The sequence below is a fragment of the Cibotium barometz genome, chromosome 13, assembly GCF_041138505.1.
Source record: "Cibotium barometz isolate CiBa-2024 chromosome 13, ASM4113850v1, whole genome shotgun sequence".
In the NCBI taxonomy this organism is placed as follows: Eukaryota; Viridiplantae; Streptophyta; class Polypodiopsida; order Cyatheales; family Cibotiaceae; genus Cibotium; species Cibotium barometz.
Window position 1 is genome coordinate 34,407,850 of NC_141058.1, and position 17,793 is coordinate 34,425,642.

General features: G+C 47.2%; 1 protein-coding gene across 4 annotated transcripts in view; it reads left to right on the plus strand.

Moving 5' to 3' along the window:
* The window catches only part of LOC147632631 (2-dehydro-3-deoxyphosphooctonate aldolase-like), a 128,000-nt gene that overhangs the window by 18,320 nt on the left and 91,887 nt on the right, over positions 1-17,793 (plus strand). For 3 of the 4 annotated variants that reach the window (XM_086807433.1, XM_086807435.1, XM_086807432.1), the window contains one exon: positions 15,412-15,471. The exons of the other annotated variant lie outside the window; for it this stretch is intronic. In XM_086807433.1, coding sequence (XP_086663559.1) covers positions 15,412-15,471 — 60 coding nt within the window. The remainder of the gene's footprint in view (positions 1-15,411; positions 15,472-17,793) is intronic. 4 annotated transcript variants of the gene reach the window in all.

Below are 17,793 nucleotides of genomic sequence, written 5' to 3' on the forward strand. Positions count from 1 at the left end.
GCTGAGCCTGTAAATAGGCCTTGGGACATCACCCTAGGCTGGCTGTCAGCCATCAAAAAAATACACAAAATATTATGCCTGCTGCTACCTTCAATACCCTGCAGACCAGATCCTGCACCCATAAGATGCCTTCTGGGATCCCCTGTACTCTGCTCATGCCCTAATTCATGCTGCCCTTAAGGAATTAGCATCTCCATGTGCATGCACATGACATTTCCTGCTGCTAAACTTGATGACAGGATTCCAACTTTTGACCCTGGATGACTGTCATCATCCCCTTGTCTCCACATATAGTCTTGCACATGGTCATCCTTCCCTTCTTGGCAACCTTTTCAATGAAAACCTTGCCTTGTCTCCAATTCCACTCCAAATGTGATGAAGATTTGTGCATCTGTTCCACTTTGTCCCCTTTCCTTCTTGCCCTATCCTTGAACACAAACATGAATCCTTCTTCTTGAAGATTGGTCCCGGGCATCCTTGGCTCCACCCCTTGGATGAATCTCATCCCTTGGAGTACTCCATAAGAGCCTCTCCGGCAGCCCCAAATGGCTACCGACTCTCATGAAATGCTCCCCTTGGGTTTGTCTGACACCAACCAGCTTCGGGGGGTCTTGACACATGCTGCCCTACTCTCCTTTGACTGTGCACCTTCATCTGGGACACCATCAGTGTTTAGCATTGCTAAACGTGAAGCTCTGATACCAATGTCACATGTGCGGAAGCTCTATGTCTTCGTTCAGCCCTAAACACCTTCCCATAGGAACATCTTGATGCAAAGCACAAAGCACAGATGGAGAGAAGAGAGAGAGAGAGAGAGAGCTATATTTTCAGTATATTCATATAGTAAAAAAAAGTACATGAATCTGGCAGTCTCATAAGCACGCCCAAAAGGTGATCTTGGACTCCAAAAGCATGATCTAGTTGTCAAAATGCAGAGCGGAAATGAAGACAACTACTGTAGAGAGCAAAACACAGATGAGAGAGAGAGAAGCTGTGTAACTCTGCTATATACACATAAGACAGAGAGTGTGGGGGGCAAGGGGCCATTTTATATGGCCCCAGGCTGCTGGTCGGCCAGTCCAGAACAGGCCGACAGCAGCCATATACTCACGACCAGCAACAGGGATGCTCATGACCAGCAAAACCCTGGTCGGCCAGGTCCCAACAGTCGGCCAAGTCTGCAGATGACAAGTCGGGTAGCATCAACTAGTCGACCAACAAAAAGAAACAGCCGACAGTCTTCCCCCACCCAGAAAAATGGGAACAATACATGGAGAATGAGGAAAAATGGGGGAACACCAAAACTGGGCGGGCACACCCACAACAGAGGCCGTGGTGTAATATATAGACAGGAGATGACTGCTAACACCCCCTCTCAGCTCCTGGATGTGGAACCAACCCCAGCGCCGGAGCATAGCTTGAGGTCCGCCGCATTGTCCTCCGTCGAACAATAAAGAAGCAAGATGTCACCAGCCAAGATCTTCTCACACGAACAAAGTGATATTGTGTCTCTATGTGCTTGGTTCGGGCATGGAAGACCGGGTTCCGACTCCTGAGTAATAGCGATATACTCTGGTTCTTCTGTGGAAACCCAATCTTGCCAAGCAACCTCCGCAGCCATACAACCTCGCAAGCAGCACCACAAGCAGCTCGGTGCTCTACCTTTGTAGATGACAGGGCAATAGTCGGCTGCCTCTTGCTGCTCCATGAAACAGCTCCTAAGCCGAGGGTAAAACTGTAGCCTGATGTAGGTCTCCTCGTGTCTAGATCTCCTCCCCAATCCGAGTCACTCTAGCCTTGGAGTTGGACTCGGTCCTTCGTTTCACCTCCAGTGTCGTAGAAGAGTCCAAGATCCTTTGTACCTTGCAGATACCGCAAGATCCGCAATCCTGCATCCCAATGAGACTTCAAAGGTGTCTGCATGAATGAGCTCAACAGTCCCATAGGAAAGCTCAAATCCAATCTGGTGTTCAGCAACCAGATCAATGAACCAACCAACTTCTGATACAGAGAGGCATCAACCGGCTCACAAGGATCATTCACTGTAAGCTTCGTGTTCGGGTCCATCGGTGACGTGATAGGCTTGCAATTCTCCATCCCAAAGGCCTCAAGCAACTCATGGACATACCGTTGCTGAGAGATAAAGAACCCCCTCTGGGTCTGCCAGATCTCCAATCCCAAGAAGAAGTGGAGTAAGCCTAAGTCACTCATCTCAAATTCCTTTGACAAGGCAGCCTTCGTCACTGCAATGTGCTCCACATGACTGCTAGTGAGAATGAGGTCATCCACTTAAAGGATGATCAACGTGACCAAACCGCATTCTCGAAAGAGATATAAGTTAGGATTTGCAACTGATCTCCGAAATCTAGTCCGTAGAAAGAAGGAATCAATCTTCTGATTCCAAGCCTTGGGAGCTTGCTTAAGACCATACAAGGCCTTCCGCAACCTCCTGTAAACCATACCCTTCGATCTTGGAACCTCAAAGCCTGGAGGCTACTCAACATACACCTCCTCCTGCAAGTCACCATTAAGGAACGCGGATTTCACATCCATATGATATACGGGCCACCACTAAGAAGAGACAAGGGCAAGAACGGTCCGAATCGTGGTCATCCTCGCTATCGGTGCAAAGGTATCCTCATAGTCGATGCTAGGCCGTTGAGCATAACCCTTAGCCACAAGTCTGGCTTTGTGTTTGTCCACCGACCCATCTAAAGTATACTTGGTCTTAAAGACCCACTTGACGCCAATGACTGACCGTTTTGACAGCCTTAGAACCAACTCCCAAGTTTTATTCTTCTCTATGGCATCCAGTTCCACCTGCAAGGCTGCATGGCTTTCCTCCAAGTATCCTGTGAAAGGGCTTCCTTTACGGAAGTGGGCTCTTTGTCCGGCATAATACGAGACATCAAAGCATAGTTTACTTGTAAGAGCTCCGCTAAATGACTTTTGTCATGAACTCTATGCGATCTTCGAGGTCCGTCCTCTTGTTAGAAGTCATCTCTTGTCTGTACATATACACTAGGGCCTCTGTTGTGGGTGTGCCCGCCTGGATTAGGTGTTTTCTCATTTTTGCCCACTCTCCATATTTTTCCCTATTTTTCTGTTGTGGGAGGCTACCCTGTGCATGTCGGCTATATGCCGTCGTGGTCCACTTGTTGGCCGCCACCTGTTGGCCGACTCCACACGTGTGAGGGCTGTCCATCTGGGGCTGGCCGACTGGAGCTGAGGCTGGTCGGGTGTCTACACAGGCTGTCGGCTGCCCCTTCTACAGGTCGACCCCACATATGGAGCCATATAAAATGGCCCCATGGCCCCCCACTTCTTTGTATCTTGTTTCGGCATTTTATCTTGTGTATATAGCAGAGTTACATGCCTCTCTCTCTCCCTCTCCATTGCTGTTTTTTTTTTCTGCAGTGTTGTGTTCTCAGAATTTGTCATCATCTCCGCTGCATATTCTGACATGGTATCAGTCTTCAGAGCTCTAGGCTCTTGATAGATCTTGGGAATTGTGTGAGCAAGAGGGGTCCTCTTGTGTTACTGATTGGTGGACTGTTTTGGACTGTTCGGGAAGAGGAGAAGCAAGAGGAAGGCGGGCTGATTTGCTGGAAAGCCACTTGTAGGTTTAAGTTCTTCTTTTTCCCACCCATCCACCCTTTTCAGTTACATCCCCACAATGGCAGATTTACTTGAGATGGTTGAGAGGCATGTGATGATCCCGACACTCCCCACGTTCACAGTGGACTGTCAGTTGGACAGGAATAACTACGGCATCTGGAAGGTAATGATGGAATCTGTTCTAGAGTCTTATGACCTTGCTGATTTCATTGTTGTTGGGGTTCCACGGCCGGAGGTAGAGGAAGGGGAGTTACCCTTGATATGGAAGGAACGCGAGGCACAAACACAGTTGTGGGATCGTGTCAATGCTAGGGTCCGTTCCTTCATTTTCCTCAATTGCACACCGCAGGTAATCAATCATATCAAGCATAACAAGCTGCAGGCTCTTCAGTAGGAAGTTCTTCATGTTAGCACATTCATCCCTAGATTCTGCTCTTTTATGGTGCCCATTTGGTCCCTTTTGCATGGCCCTTGCTTGTGGGCTGGCCACCCCTTTTTTTAGTATTTTTTTGGGATTTTTCCCAGCTTTTCTGGCATTTTCCAATCAGCCCATCCAGTAGCTCCAGTCGGCCTGTTTTGCAGCTCCAGTCGGCCAGCTTACCTCTACTATAAATAGTGGGTGCTGGCCTCTCATTGTTCATTCAATCTTGTACATATTTTGCTCCCTCACTTATGAGACTTGTAGTGTCTCTTGCTTTGGACTGTTTTGCTTTAGTATATTCAGCGTAGTTCTCTCCATATCTCTCTCTTGCACTCTCTGTTCAGCACATTCTAGTGCCACTCTGCTTCCGCTCTGTGCACTCTTTCATGGTATCCTCGCTCCCGGTTTAGCAACCTCTTTGCTGCCCCAGATTCAGCACTGTTTTCAGCAACCTCTCCTCTGCGTTTTCTCTCAGATTTGCAGCCCTTTGCTGCTGCGTTTTCTAGACAGCACCCGCTGCTGGTCTTTTTGCCTACAGTTTGGCTTCAACGACATTGCCATCAGGTACTCTTTGATCAGCGTTTTCTTTTCCACGTGGAGATTGGACATAGGCGGCCTGTTTTTTCAGGATAGCAGCCTTCTGTGTGCTGCGTTTTCCTCTCCAGTGGGATTTCCCCTTTGCAGAGGGGATCTGTGGTGTTTCAGGCTTTGGTGGCACTTTTGGTACCTGTGGAGGACACTTCTACTTTAGAGTTTGTGCATTTTTTTCTTGAGATTGAGCCCAAGCTTTTGTGATGGCCGCACCCACTTCTCTTCATATGTTTGTTGAGTCTGCCAAGTTGGATGGTTCCAACTACACCCTATGGAAGGTGAAGGTGAAATCGGCCTTGCGTGGCGTGGATCTTTGGGATTGGCTTGTTACACCGGCCAATGCCACCCCTCCCACCCTTGCTTTCGGTGGTGTGACTCAGGCACAGATTGATATTTTTGGCAGTCGAACGATCGACGCATTTTCTCCTTTCTGATGTTGAAGTGTCAGGATTCTGTTCTCTCTCATGTGCGTACAACAGATGGTGCACATGAAGTTTGGAAGGCTTTTGCAGATCTCTATGAGATTAAGTCTCCGGGTCGGATTTTGGTGTTGGAAAAGCAACTTATGAACTTATCAGTTTCTGCCTTTCCATCTTTATTTGCTTTCATCTCGAAGATGAAAGATCTCCGGGACAAGCTTGCTGTTTGCGGCACGGACATCTCCATAGAGGACATGGCTCCAAACTTCCAGAGAGGTTTGATGCATACTTTCAGTCTCGTGTTTCTTCTCCTCGTCCTGTTCCAGTTACTTGGGAGGAAGTTCTCCCCTTCGTTATGCAGATTGAGTCTCGCTTTGAGGAGCGGACTGGCACCTCTGGTGGCCCTGTTGGAGCTTTGGCAGCGCGAGATAAAGGGAAGAATCAACAAAAAAAAGGAAAAGGGGGTTCTGACAAGAACTCCAAGGATTCCGACAAGGATAAAGACAACAGATCTTCAAAGAATAAGGACATTGAATGTCATTATTGTGGCAAGAAGGGTCACAAGTCACCCCAATGTCACAAGAAGAAGTGTGATGAAGTAGCAAAGAACTCTTCCTCAACGGCGGTGTCTCAACCCAAGAAGGATGATGGCATTCTTCTCTTAGTAGGTACTCGACGTATACTTGCTTTTGTGACTTCTTAGTCACGGTCTTGGATTGTTGATAGCGGTTTACTGCTCATATGACACCCCATCGAGATTGGTTCGAGGACTTCACTGCTGCCAGATCAGGCGAGGTCACTCTGGGTGATTCTTCTTCTGTGCCAGTGCATGGACATGGCACTATCCCCATCTTCTGTTCTAATGAGGACAAGAGGTACTTCTCTGACGTTCTATATATTCCAGATTTGGCTTTTAACTTTTTGTCAGTCTTACAGCTCAGGGTGCAGAGGTGATCTTTTCTCGTTATGAGATTCCTATTCGTGATAAGGCGACTGGTAGCATCTTGGCTCAGGGAGTCCAAGATAGTGGTCTCTACAAGTTGGCCGCTCTGCTTTCTTCTGGTGCTTCTTCTGCTCTTTGGCATGCTCGGTTTGGCCATTTGAGCTATGAGCTTCTGTAGCGAGCTTCGAAGGATGGGTTGGTTGATGGATTACCGACCATCAAGGCTCCGTCTTCTACATGTTCCTCTTGTTACAGGGGAAGCAACACCGAGCCGCCTTTCCGAAGGAGGCGACACACAGATCTTCGACATCACTTGCTCTCATTCATGCAGACTTATGTGGTCCTATGAGTACCGCGTCTTTGAGTAAGGCGTTGTACATGCTTGTGATGGTGGATGATTTTACCAGATATACTTGGGTTTTCTTTTTGAAGACCAAGGAGGATGAGACTTCTCAGCACTTCTGTGATTGGAGAGCTGAGGTGGAAAAAGAGACCGGTCACTCTGTCAAGGCTCTCAGGACCAATGGAGGGGGTGAGTTTACACATCCTAGGAGTTTAAGCAATATTGCAAGACACATGAGATTCGGAGACAGCTTATTACATCATATACTCCATCACAGAATGGAGTTGCCGAGAGGAAGAATAGGACCATTATGGAGATGGCCCGTGCTATGCTTGAGCATTCTTCATTACCTCGACGTTTCTGGGCTGAGGCGGCTTCCACTGCTGTCTACATTCAGAACAGGTCTCCTATTGCTGCTCTTCCTGATAAAACTCCATATGAGACTTTCCATGGTGAGAAGCCCTCTGTTGTTCATTTCCGGATATTTGGGTGTACGACGTATGTTCATGTGCCTAAGGAGCATCGCTCCAAGTTGGACTCGAACTCTCAGTGCATGACTTTTCTCGGATACAGCACTGTGTCCAAGGCATATCGTCTTTATGATCCTTAGGCCGGTAAAGTTGTTGTGAGCCGTGATGTGGTTTGACGAGACTCCTACATCTTCAGAGGGGGGTGGTGAGCTTCTTCTTCCGTCACCTCCGTCTCCGCCTCCTCCTCCTCCTCCGGCAATTCGAGCAGATTTGTACTTGGTTGGTATTATCAGACAGTTCGTGATTCTGGGTTACGTGAGCTTCCTTCTGCTCCCCCGCCTGGTTCTCTCTGGCGTTCTTCTAGAGTTACTACAGGGAAACAAATTCATGAGGGCAACATGTTTGTTAATTATGCTCTTATGTCTACTATCATTAATGGTCCTTCTGATCCCACTTCTGTAGACGAGGCTCTTTCACATGAGCCTTGGCATCGTGCTATGCATGCAGAGGTGGATGCTATCGAACGGAATGGCACTTGGATTTTGGTGCCTTGGTCACTGCAGCGTAAGGTGATTGGTGTGCGTTGGATGTTCCGAGCTGATGGCAGCTTGGACAAGCACAAGGCAAGGTTGGTTGCCAAGGGTTATGCTCAGCGCCTCGGTGTCGACTTCGATGAGACCTTCGCTCCGATGGCCCGGATGACTAAAATTCGCACCAATCTTGCACTTGCAGGACATCATAGATGGCCCGTTTTCCAGATGGACGTCAAGTTGGCTTTCTTGAATGGAGAGCTTACACAGGAGGTTTATATTGATCAGCCGCCAGGATTTGTTGTTCCGGGCAAATAGGATCATGTGTACCGGCTGAAGAAGGCTTTATATGGTCTAAAGCAGGCTCCGTGGGCTTGGTACCAGCGGATTGATGAGTTTTTTCAAAAGCTCGGCCTGCGCCGTTCTCACGCAGATTCGAACCTTTATATCCTCCTTGAGAGGAGGTTGGTTGTTATCATTGTGGTCTATGTTGATGACCTCATCTTTACAGGTTCTTATTCTGTGCGGATCTGTTATGTTATGGATGCTTTGAAGACAGAGTTTGAGATGATAGATCTGGCTTTGAGATTTGGCAGACCTCGAAGGGCATTTTCTTCTCTCAGCAGAAGGACACTCGGTAGATTCTCGACAAATTTTAGATGACTGGGTGCAAACCAGTATCTTCTCCTATGGATATTGGTGAGAAGCTTTCTTCACTTGATGCTTCTCCAGGATTGATCAGTGACAATATCGGGTTCTCGTTGGTTGTTTAGTATGGTTGACCTACTCCCGATTGGACATATGCTTCGCAGTCAGTTTATTGAGTTCCTTCTCATCCAAATCCCGTCAGCAGCATTGGCGGTGTGCTCTCAGAGTTCTTTGGTACTTGCGTGGCACTCTGGATTTTGGCATCTTTTATGGCCAAGGACGCACTCTTGTTGGATGGTCTGACTCAGATTGGGCTAGAGATCTAAATACACGGCGTTCGACCACCGGTTGTGTTTTTTCACTTGGGTCTGGAGCCATTTCTTGGAGCAGTAAAAAGTAGCCTACTGTGGCGCTTTCCTCTACCGAGGCGGAGTACCGTGCAGTTTGTTATGCTGCATGTGAGGTGATATGGCTGCAGAGATTATTGGAGGAGCTCGGTTGTCCTCCTATCGGATCTACTCTTCTTTGGTGTGACAATCAGAGTTGCATCACCATCACCAAGAACCGTGTGTTTCACGCTCGTACGAAACACATTGAGATTCAGTATCACTATGTTCGTGAACGGGTTCTTGCTGGAGATTTGCGTTTGGAGTATTGTCCTTCCGCGGAGAATGCTGTAGATTTGTTCACCAAGCCAGTTTCTCAGGCTTCCTTGGCTCCTCATCTTCGGATTCTCGGAGTTTGTTCAGCATCTGGTGCTAAGAGGGGGTGTTAGCACATTCATCCCCAGATTCTGCTCTTTTATGGTGTCCATTTGGTCCCTTTTACATGGCCCTTGCTTGTGGGCTGGCCACCCCTTTTTTTAGTATTTTTCTGGGATTTTTCCCAGCTTTTCTGGCATTTTCCATTCGGCCTGTCTAGTAGCTCCAGTCGGCCTGTTTTGCAGTTCCAGTCGGCCAGCTTACCTCTACTATAAATAGTGGGTGCTGGCCTCTCATTGTTCATTCAATCTTGTACATATTTTGCTTCCTCACTTATGAGACTTGTAGTGTCTCTTGCTTTGGGACTGTTTTGCTTCAGTATATTCAGCATAGTTCTCTCCGTCTCTCTCTCTCTTGCACTCTTTGTTCAGCACATTCTAGTGCCACTTTGCTTCCGCTCTGTGCACTCTTTCACTTCAGGCTGGGAAGGAGATATCGTCAGAGGATAGGGCCATAACGTTGCTGTCGCATTTACCTTCTGAGTACTCAGCTTTCTACTCTTCTTTGATTACCAGTGGGAGGCTTAGCACCATTACATGGGAGGAGCTTGAGCCCATGGTCTTGGACCAGGAGGAAAGATTCTGGAACCCTGCATAGGGCGGAGGTTCGGAGGCCTTAACTGGCCAACGGTCGAAAGGCCGTAACAAGGGCAATGGGAAGGCTTCACCCGAGAAGTCTTTTGAGAAGAATTCCGACACAGACCGCGAGAAACTGAAGGCAGAGAGGACCTGTAATGATTGTGGCGAGAAAGGCCACTATTGGAGGCAGTGTCCCAAGCGGAACACCGAGAAGGGTGCAGAATCCTCAGCAGCAACTGTGAAGACCCCAGCTTTTGTGCACTTGGAGGTGATGAACACCGATGTTTCATTTTCTTCAGGCAGGGAGGAGGTTGGAGGACTCTCTGCTGCGGAAACTCGGGAGTGGATTCTAGACAGTGGTGCTTCCAGCCACATGGCTCCTTCCCATTCGGCTTTACAGGATCTCTGCAGGTATTCTGGTCACATTCTTACTGGGGATACATCCACTATCCGAGTTCATAGTGAGGGCAGGTCGGAGATGGTTCTCGATGGCAGAGGGGGGAAGCATTCCTCCCAGGTGTTGTATATGCCATCACTTGGTTTTCATCTGTTGTGAGTGCATCAAGTTTGCCCGCCCGGGTTAGGTGTTTTCTCATTTTTTCCCACTCTCCATGTTTTTCCCTATTTTTCTGCTGTGGGAGGCTGCCCTGTGCCAATCGGCTACATCAGTTGCTGGCCGACGTGGTCCACCTGCTGGCCGACTCCACACGTGTGAGGGCTGTCCATCTAGGGCTGGCTGACTGGAGCTGAGGCTGGTTGGGTGTCTACACAGGCTGTCGGCTGCCCCTTCTACAGGCCGACTGCATATATGGGGCCATATAAAATGGCCCCATGGCCCCCCACTTCTTTGTATCTTGTTTCGGGATTTTATCTTGTGTATATAGCAGAGTTACATGCCTCTCTCTCTCCCTCTCCCTCTCCCTCTCCATTGCTGTTTTTTTTTTCTGCAGTGCACTTGCTCTTGTGTTCTCAGATTTTGTCATCAACTCCGCTGCATATTCTGACACCTCTGTGGTCCACTTAGAGGGAAGCTCTGTAACACCTGACTCGCGAAGGGTGTCTAACAACCACCTGGGTACTTGAACAGAATGCGGAGCCTCCTGCTGCTGCGGGGGCTCATCTCCAGCCGCCGCGGCCTCGGCCTCCTCAATTGACTGAGGCTGTCCAGCTGGAACAATTGATTGGGAATCATCATCAGACTCATCAGGGTCTCCAAGAAGTGGCGGCTCATCGATAGTGAAAGCTAGAACAATCAAAAACATCATCTCTGTTGACAACAACCTCATTCTGCTCCGGGTCATACAACCTGTATCCTTTGGAAAGAGAGTTATATCCCACAAAGACAAGCTTTTGGGACTTCGAGTCAAGCTTCCCCCTCTGCTTCTTTGGAATGTGAACATAGGCATCACTCCCAAACACACGGAAATGGAAGACATTTGGTTTCCTGCCAAAATAAGACTCAAAGGGAGTCATGTTTGGTACTGAAGTCGTCGGAGATCGGTTGAGGATATGGACAGCCGCAGCCACAGCCTCTCGCCAAAGCGGACGAGGAAGATCACGATGCTGCAACATCGTCCTTGCCATCTCCACCACAGGCCGGTTCATACGCTCAACTACACCATTCTCTAAAAGCGAACCTGTATTGGCCAGCTCCCGCTTGATGCCATGTTCCGCACAAAACCGCACAAATGCATTGGAAGAAAACTCTCCTCCTTTGTTAGCCCGAAGAGTCTTTATCTGCAAGCCAGACTCTTTCTCCACCATCACATGCCACTCCTTGAACCGAGCAAAAGCTTGGTCCTTCTGGGAAGGAAATAAACCCATGTGAATCTACTATAATCATTAACAAGAAGCATAAAATACAAAGAACCTCCCAAGGATGGGGTCTGCATAGGTCCACACATGTGTACCAACTCCAAAGGTTTCGAAGCCCGCCTAGAAGCTTGCTTTGGAAAAGATTCCCTGTGTTGCTTACCACGAATGCAAGAACTACAGTGTCCCTGCCTGTTGCCAACATCTTGCAAGCCAACCGCCATATGGTCCCAGAAAGCTCGCCGCAGTTAATCCACATTCAAGTGGCCAAACTGAAAGTGCCACAAGTTATCGATTTGAGTGCTTGTAAGAGAGGAGAGTGCTGAGAGTTTGTAGATACCGTTCTCCACTCCGCCTTCCTAAATAACCTGGCTTGTTTCTTTGTCCCATAGAGCAATAGAATGCTCCTCAATCTACACACCCGGAAGCCAGTCTTGCACACCTCGTGTACTTACAATAGATGAAAACCAAGTGCGAGGACGTAAAGAACACGAGAGGAATGCTTCTCCCCTCTTGCCTTTGGGAATGATCTCCATTTGGCCGTCACTATGAATCGGTATAGTGGAATTGTCGCCAATGAAAATGTGACCTGAAAGTCGTTTCAGATCCTGTAAGAACTAACGGGAAGGAGTCATGTGCCTGGAAGCACCACTATCAAGAATCCACTCCCGAGTATTCCTGGCGGTGGAGCCAACTACCTCCTTGCCCGAAGAAAATGAAGCATTTGTGTCCAAAATCTCCAAGTGCACAAAAGCTGGAGTCTTTGTAGTAGCTGAAGTTGAAGAATCAGCACTCTTCTCGGTATTCCGCTTGGGACACTTCCTCCAATAGTGGTCTTTCTCGCCACAATCGCTATAGGTCCGCTCGGCCTTCAGTTTATCACAGTATGAATCGGGCTTCTTCTTAGAAGACTTCTCTGACGAAGACTTCGCTTTGCCCTTGTTGTTGTTACGGCCTTTCGACCGTTGGCCAGTCAAGGCCTCAGAACCTCTCCCGTGTGGAGGGTTCGTAAAACGCTCTTCTTGGTCCAAGACCATTGGCACAAGCTCCTCCCAAGTGATGGTGCTGAGCCTGCCACTGGTGATTAAAGAGGAGTAAAATGCTGAGTACTGAGAGGGCAAATGGACAGCATAATGGCCATGTCCTCTTAAGATATATCTCTTTCCCTGCTTGAAGAACCTTTAGATTGGTCAGCTCTCCACAGAATCATGGGAGAACTTGTTGATGTGCTCCCGCATTGTTGACGACTTTGCAGGATTCATCACCCGTATCTGAACTTCCAAGGAGATCCTCTTCATGGGTGATACCTGGTTGTACAGAGAAGCCAAATGTTGCCAAATCCCTCTGGCTAGCATCATATGCTTTATATGATTGATCACCTATGGTGTGCAATTTAGGAAGATGAAAGAACGGACGCGGGCATTGACACGATCCCATAAGTGTGCCTGAGCCTCCCATTGCTTCCGTATACACGGTAACTCCCTGTCTTCCAACTCCGGCTGTGGAGGAACACCAACAACAATGAAATCAGCCAAGTCATAAGACTCCAAAGCGGATTCCATCATTACCTTCCATATGCCGTAGTTGTTCCCATCCAACTGTCTTGTGAAGGGAGGGTGGCTGGGAAAAAAGAAGAAGAGGCTGCAAATAATATGCAAGGTGGCTGTCCAACGGTGATGGCCACCTTCTACCCAATCTCCAAGTCCTGAATAGCGCAAGCAATCTCCAATCAGCACCTCAAATCAGCAAACCCTCGACGTCTCACTGTCTCCAAGCTTCAAGCCACCTGGGGCTCTGATACCATGTTAGAATGCAGAGCGAAAATGAAGACAACTGCTGTAGAGAGCAAAACACAGATGAGAGAGAGAGAAGCTGTGTAACTCTGCTATAGACACATAAGAAAATCCTGGAATACACAACGGAGAGTGTGGGGAGCAAGGGGCCATTTTATATGGCCCCAGGCTGCTGGTCGGCCAGTCCAGAACAGGCCGACAGCAGCCATATACTCACGACCAGCAAAACCCTGGTCGGCCAGGTCCCAACAGTCGGCCAGGTCTGCAGATGACAAGTCGGGTAGCATCAACCAGTCGGCCAGCAAAAAGAAACAGCCGACAGCCCTCCCACACCCAGAAAAATAGGAAAAATGCATGGAGAGTGAGGAAAAATGGGGGAACACCAAAACTGGGCGGGCACACCCACAACAGAGGCCCTGGTGTAATATACAGACAGGAGATGACTGCTAACACCAGTCCCTACACGACTGAACAAGTTCTTTGGTTGAGCCTTTAAATAGGCCTTGGGACACCACCCTAGGCTGGCCGACTGCTGCCGGCCAGCAGAAAAATACACACAATATTATGCCTGTTGCCGACCAGCCGTGTAGTACCTTCAGTACCCTGCCGACTAGATCCTGCACTCATAAGATGCCTTCTGGGATCCGCTGTACCCTGCTCATGCCCTAATTCATCTGTTTTTCTACTGCCCTTCAGGGATTAGCCCTGGGATGAGCATGTCCATGTGCATGCATGTGAGACACAGAAGGTTATGCGGCTGAAATTTGGCTGTAGCTCCTCTAGTACCTTTGTCAAATAGTAAAGAGAAAACATGCTTTGATACCAATGCTAGGTAAGCCTTGTGGAAGTGTTAAAACACATTCAAATTGAACTTTGGATGGTGTAGATGATGGAAAACTGAACAATCATCCCCCCGCGTGCCGCCCACCCCCTCCCTCCCCCCCAAAACGAGTATTTACTTGACTGTTATATGGCTGAATGCTCACTCCTTACCTCACTGTGCTCTTAGTGCTTTCTGCCCAATTCCGTTCCACTGTCTGGCTGTCCTGTTCTTCTTGGAACAGTTCTGTCCGTTCTTCCATTCGTCACTTTGCATTTTCCGTCTGGATTTCCTTCAGTTTGGTCTGTATTCGTCCTTATGGCCTGCTTACAATTCACTTATGTGCTGCGATTTTCTCAAAAGAGGGATGGGGTGCATGTGGAAATAAAAACCATGAAGTCCAGATGATGATTAGAGTGCATGTGTGCATATTCTTATGGGTGTTGCAAGTATAGTGTTTGTATATGAAGATTGAATCTGGAAGAGTGAATAGCCATTGTATTAGAGCTTGATTTCCAAGGAATAAGAGCTGATTTGGTGTGGTTTTAAAAGCTACAATAATACATTAGTAAACTCTTGCAAGTTGTTAAAGGTACATCTGAAGGGTATTTGGACCATGTTTAAAGACCAAGACATGTATGGCCAATGTATGCTTTTGGAGAACTTTTGGTTAGAGCTGCGATCTCAATTTCTATTGCACAGACAGATGCCTTTGGGATCATATCATGTGGTGGATCCATGGGTGAATGCAAGAAGGGTTCTATTCACCTGGGTGATCAAGTGTTGTTTGTGGGAGATGTATATATAACCTACACCCTAACTAGTTACCATTCCAAGTGCAAGTTGATTGGTGGGTAAGAGAGTTTTTCTTGGGGTTAAGAAGCACTAGCTTGAAGAAAATCAAGAAGCTGCTGTGTGGAGATAGCTTTGTGCTGTGTGTGTGTGTGTGGGGGGGGGGGGTGTTGGGGGGAAAGGGATTTTTTTCTTTAAATGGATAGTGATAAGACACATGCGCGCCTAATTGTGTTTTTTGATAGAATGAGCACTGGCCTTAGGCCCAAGATACTCCCATAGTTACTGTTTTTTCACTGCCCATAGGCGCTTTTTTCTGCCCGTAGACAATGCTGTCGAGTGAGCACCTAGTGGGGGTTTGAACTGAGGACCTCCCGGTCCCAAGACAAACACTTCACCACTTGAGCTACCACCTCATTGGCGAGCTTATGTATTTCTAGGTGCAACCATTTAAAGACTCAGGAAATGAAACGTAGTCATGGTTTTGTTTAAATCACCGAGCTTACGTTTCATTTCCTGAGTCTTTAAATGGTTGCACCTAGAAATACATAAGCTCGCCAATGAGGTGGTAGCTCAAGTGGTGAAGTGTTTGTCTTGGGACTGGGAGGTCCTCAGTTCAAACCCCCACTAGGTGCTCACTCGACAGCATTGTTTCCCCCAAAAAAAAAAGAAATATAAAATAAAGTGATAATTGTTGTCATGATGGTAGGAGGATACGATCAGTTGGTTCCCCCCCTAAGGTGCGAGATAATAGATTACATTTTCATGTTTGTACACTTTTGCATGGTTTCAAGGGCTTCAAACTTTAGGTAGATCAACTGATTTCAACCTTCTTCTCTTCAAAACTAATGCTGAAGCCTTCTTGTTTTCAGTGTGAACCAGTGGGGAAGGTAGCTGATATCATTCAAATCCCTGCCTTTTTATGCCGTCAGGTACCATAATTTAAATGGTGCCAATTGAATCACATCAACAGTTAAGAGTAGCATAATAGCTCCATTCTAAGTGTCCTAAGAAATAGGTCGATGTGATTGAATTAATAAAAGGAGAGATAAGATGAATATAATTTAATTGAGTGTTACAGTGATCCCATATAGTGCTCATGAAAAGTTCCCAAGGTCTGGCCTGGGAATGATTACGGTATCATGGTTGGCCAAGTATTGTAGAGTGGCACTAGACAAGAAGAAATGATTGATTAATGTTAGCGGAAGGTGGAAAACTCCTTGTTGAAACCGAATTAGTACAATGAACTAGGAGATGCTTAGAGTTCGCCTTACAGCTGCAATGCAATAAATTTGTGACTAAATAGATGCCTTTGTACTAATTAGGGGACCACCTATTTAGGGAAACCTCTATGTAACCATGATGAGACTGCTAGCTGGAACATCCAGGGTGTGGGAAGTGTCCCACCTGACACAGGAGACATGTGGTTAAAGATCAGCTCCACTCCTTGATTGTAGGGGGGAATTGATCTCTTGATGCTTCAGGAGCTTAAGCCTAAAGCCTCCACAATATGCTAGGAGTAGAAAGCTCCTATCAGGATTGAGCCATACTTTTTGGTATGGAGCATTCTCACAACATACTATCGACCTCTCTAACCTTCTTGTATCACCCATGATGGACATCCTGGATGGGCCGTTGCCTTATATAGAGGGTTGATAACTTGATTCACTGTTTTTATTCAGCTCTCCCATATATCCCATCACTTATTGTATCCTATACCTGGCCTAGTAGGATCAGATTTTTCATTTTGTATAATCTCAGAGTCCGAGATCTTAGCTTTCAGTTTACTGTTGCTTTTTCTTATTTCATCCACGATGAGATTTCATGGACACTGTGTACACATCATTTTGGTCTCATAGAGCCTTTGGGTCTCTTGAAGGTGTTAATATAACTTTCTTTCTTTCTTTCTTCCGGATCCATGTCTATGCTTCCACACACCATGGCTTGATCTCTCCACCTCTCCTTCCACCCTCCTGGATGTGGCCATGTTTTCAACATGGTATCAGAGCTAGGCTTCTCCTTTCATTGCCAACGCCATGAACACCTTCTTCCCCCTTGCGTTTTTCTTCTACAACACCATCTCTGTGTTTTTCTTCTCATGCATGAATTTGCGTTTTCTGTTCAGTTGCACGCCTTCACAAGATCTGAACCTCACATATTGCATGCGTTTTTAGCTGTCATAGCCACCCTCTATGTTGCCTGCATTAACCTCTCAATGCTGAATAAGCTAACACCAGCAACCTGCGTATCATCACTCCTACCACCCCTACGTCTTTTGCTATGTTGCACCTTGTTTTTTAACACGTTTTCTGGCGCGGCTAAGTGTTCCTTAGTGTTTTCTCCACACCATGGGTGGCAGCGCAGTCCAGGACAGGAGCTTCTGAGTCATCATGCTCGGCTTCTCACCATAACGGGTTGCCTTATCTGCACCTCTCCCGCCACCTTGACTCTTCAGCAGCAGCAGCAGCCTGTGTCATCTGAGATCAGGCACCTCTGTCATGTGTCATCTTTCCGACTCTCCCGCTTCACTTTGCAGTTGCCCTTATAGATGTGTTTCAGACCTGCTGCTTCTCATCATATGATGTGTTTCATATGCTGTGACCACTCCATAAACATCATTTTATCTCATGAAGATTACCGAAAAATCCTATGTTGTAACCAGCATACATGCAGCGTTTTCTTCATCAGAGGACCCTCTCCTATGCTCCACGACATGACCTGAACCTGCAGCTTTATCAGTCCATTCATCAAAGGTCTTCTACGAGAGTTCTGAAGCATGGAGGCAGAACATTATCTACAAAATGAGCGGAAACTTCAGATGGTTCTCTAATAAGAAGTTTAATAGATCATAAGATTTTTCAGTGGTTTGTTTTCTCAAGGAGGAGGCACGTGCAACAAAACAGGTGCCTCAACTTATGATGCTTTGACCACCACAAGGTCTACATGCTTCTTTCATGAAGTCACCTATGCTTCTTTCATGAAGTCATGGGATCTTCGGGATCGAGCATTGATGCTTGTCTCAAGGCATGTGTGTTCTGCATCGACACTTCTACGACGAACACATCAAACTCCAGGTCTTCTGCCTTGGCCCATGAACCTAAAAGGATGACCCAAGCATCCATTGCTTGGAAACATTGCCGAAAAAGGATCTTCACCAACATATGTTCGAAGGGGTGATTCTTCCTCAACTTCTAGATCTTATCTATGGATGAGTCAAGGCTTCTCCACCCGGGTTTGTCCCCAAAAATCTGAAA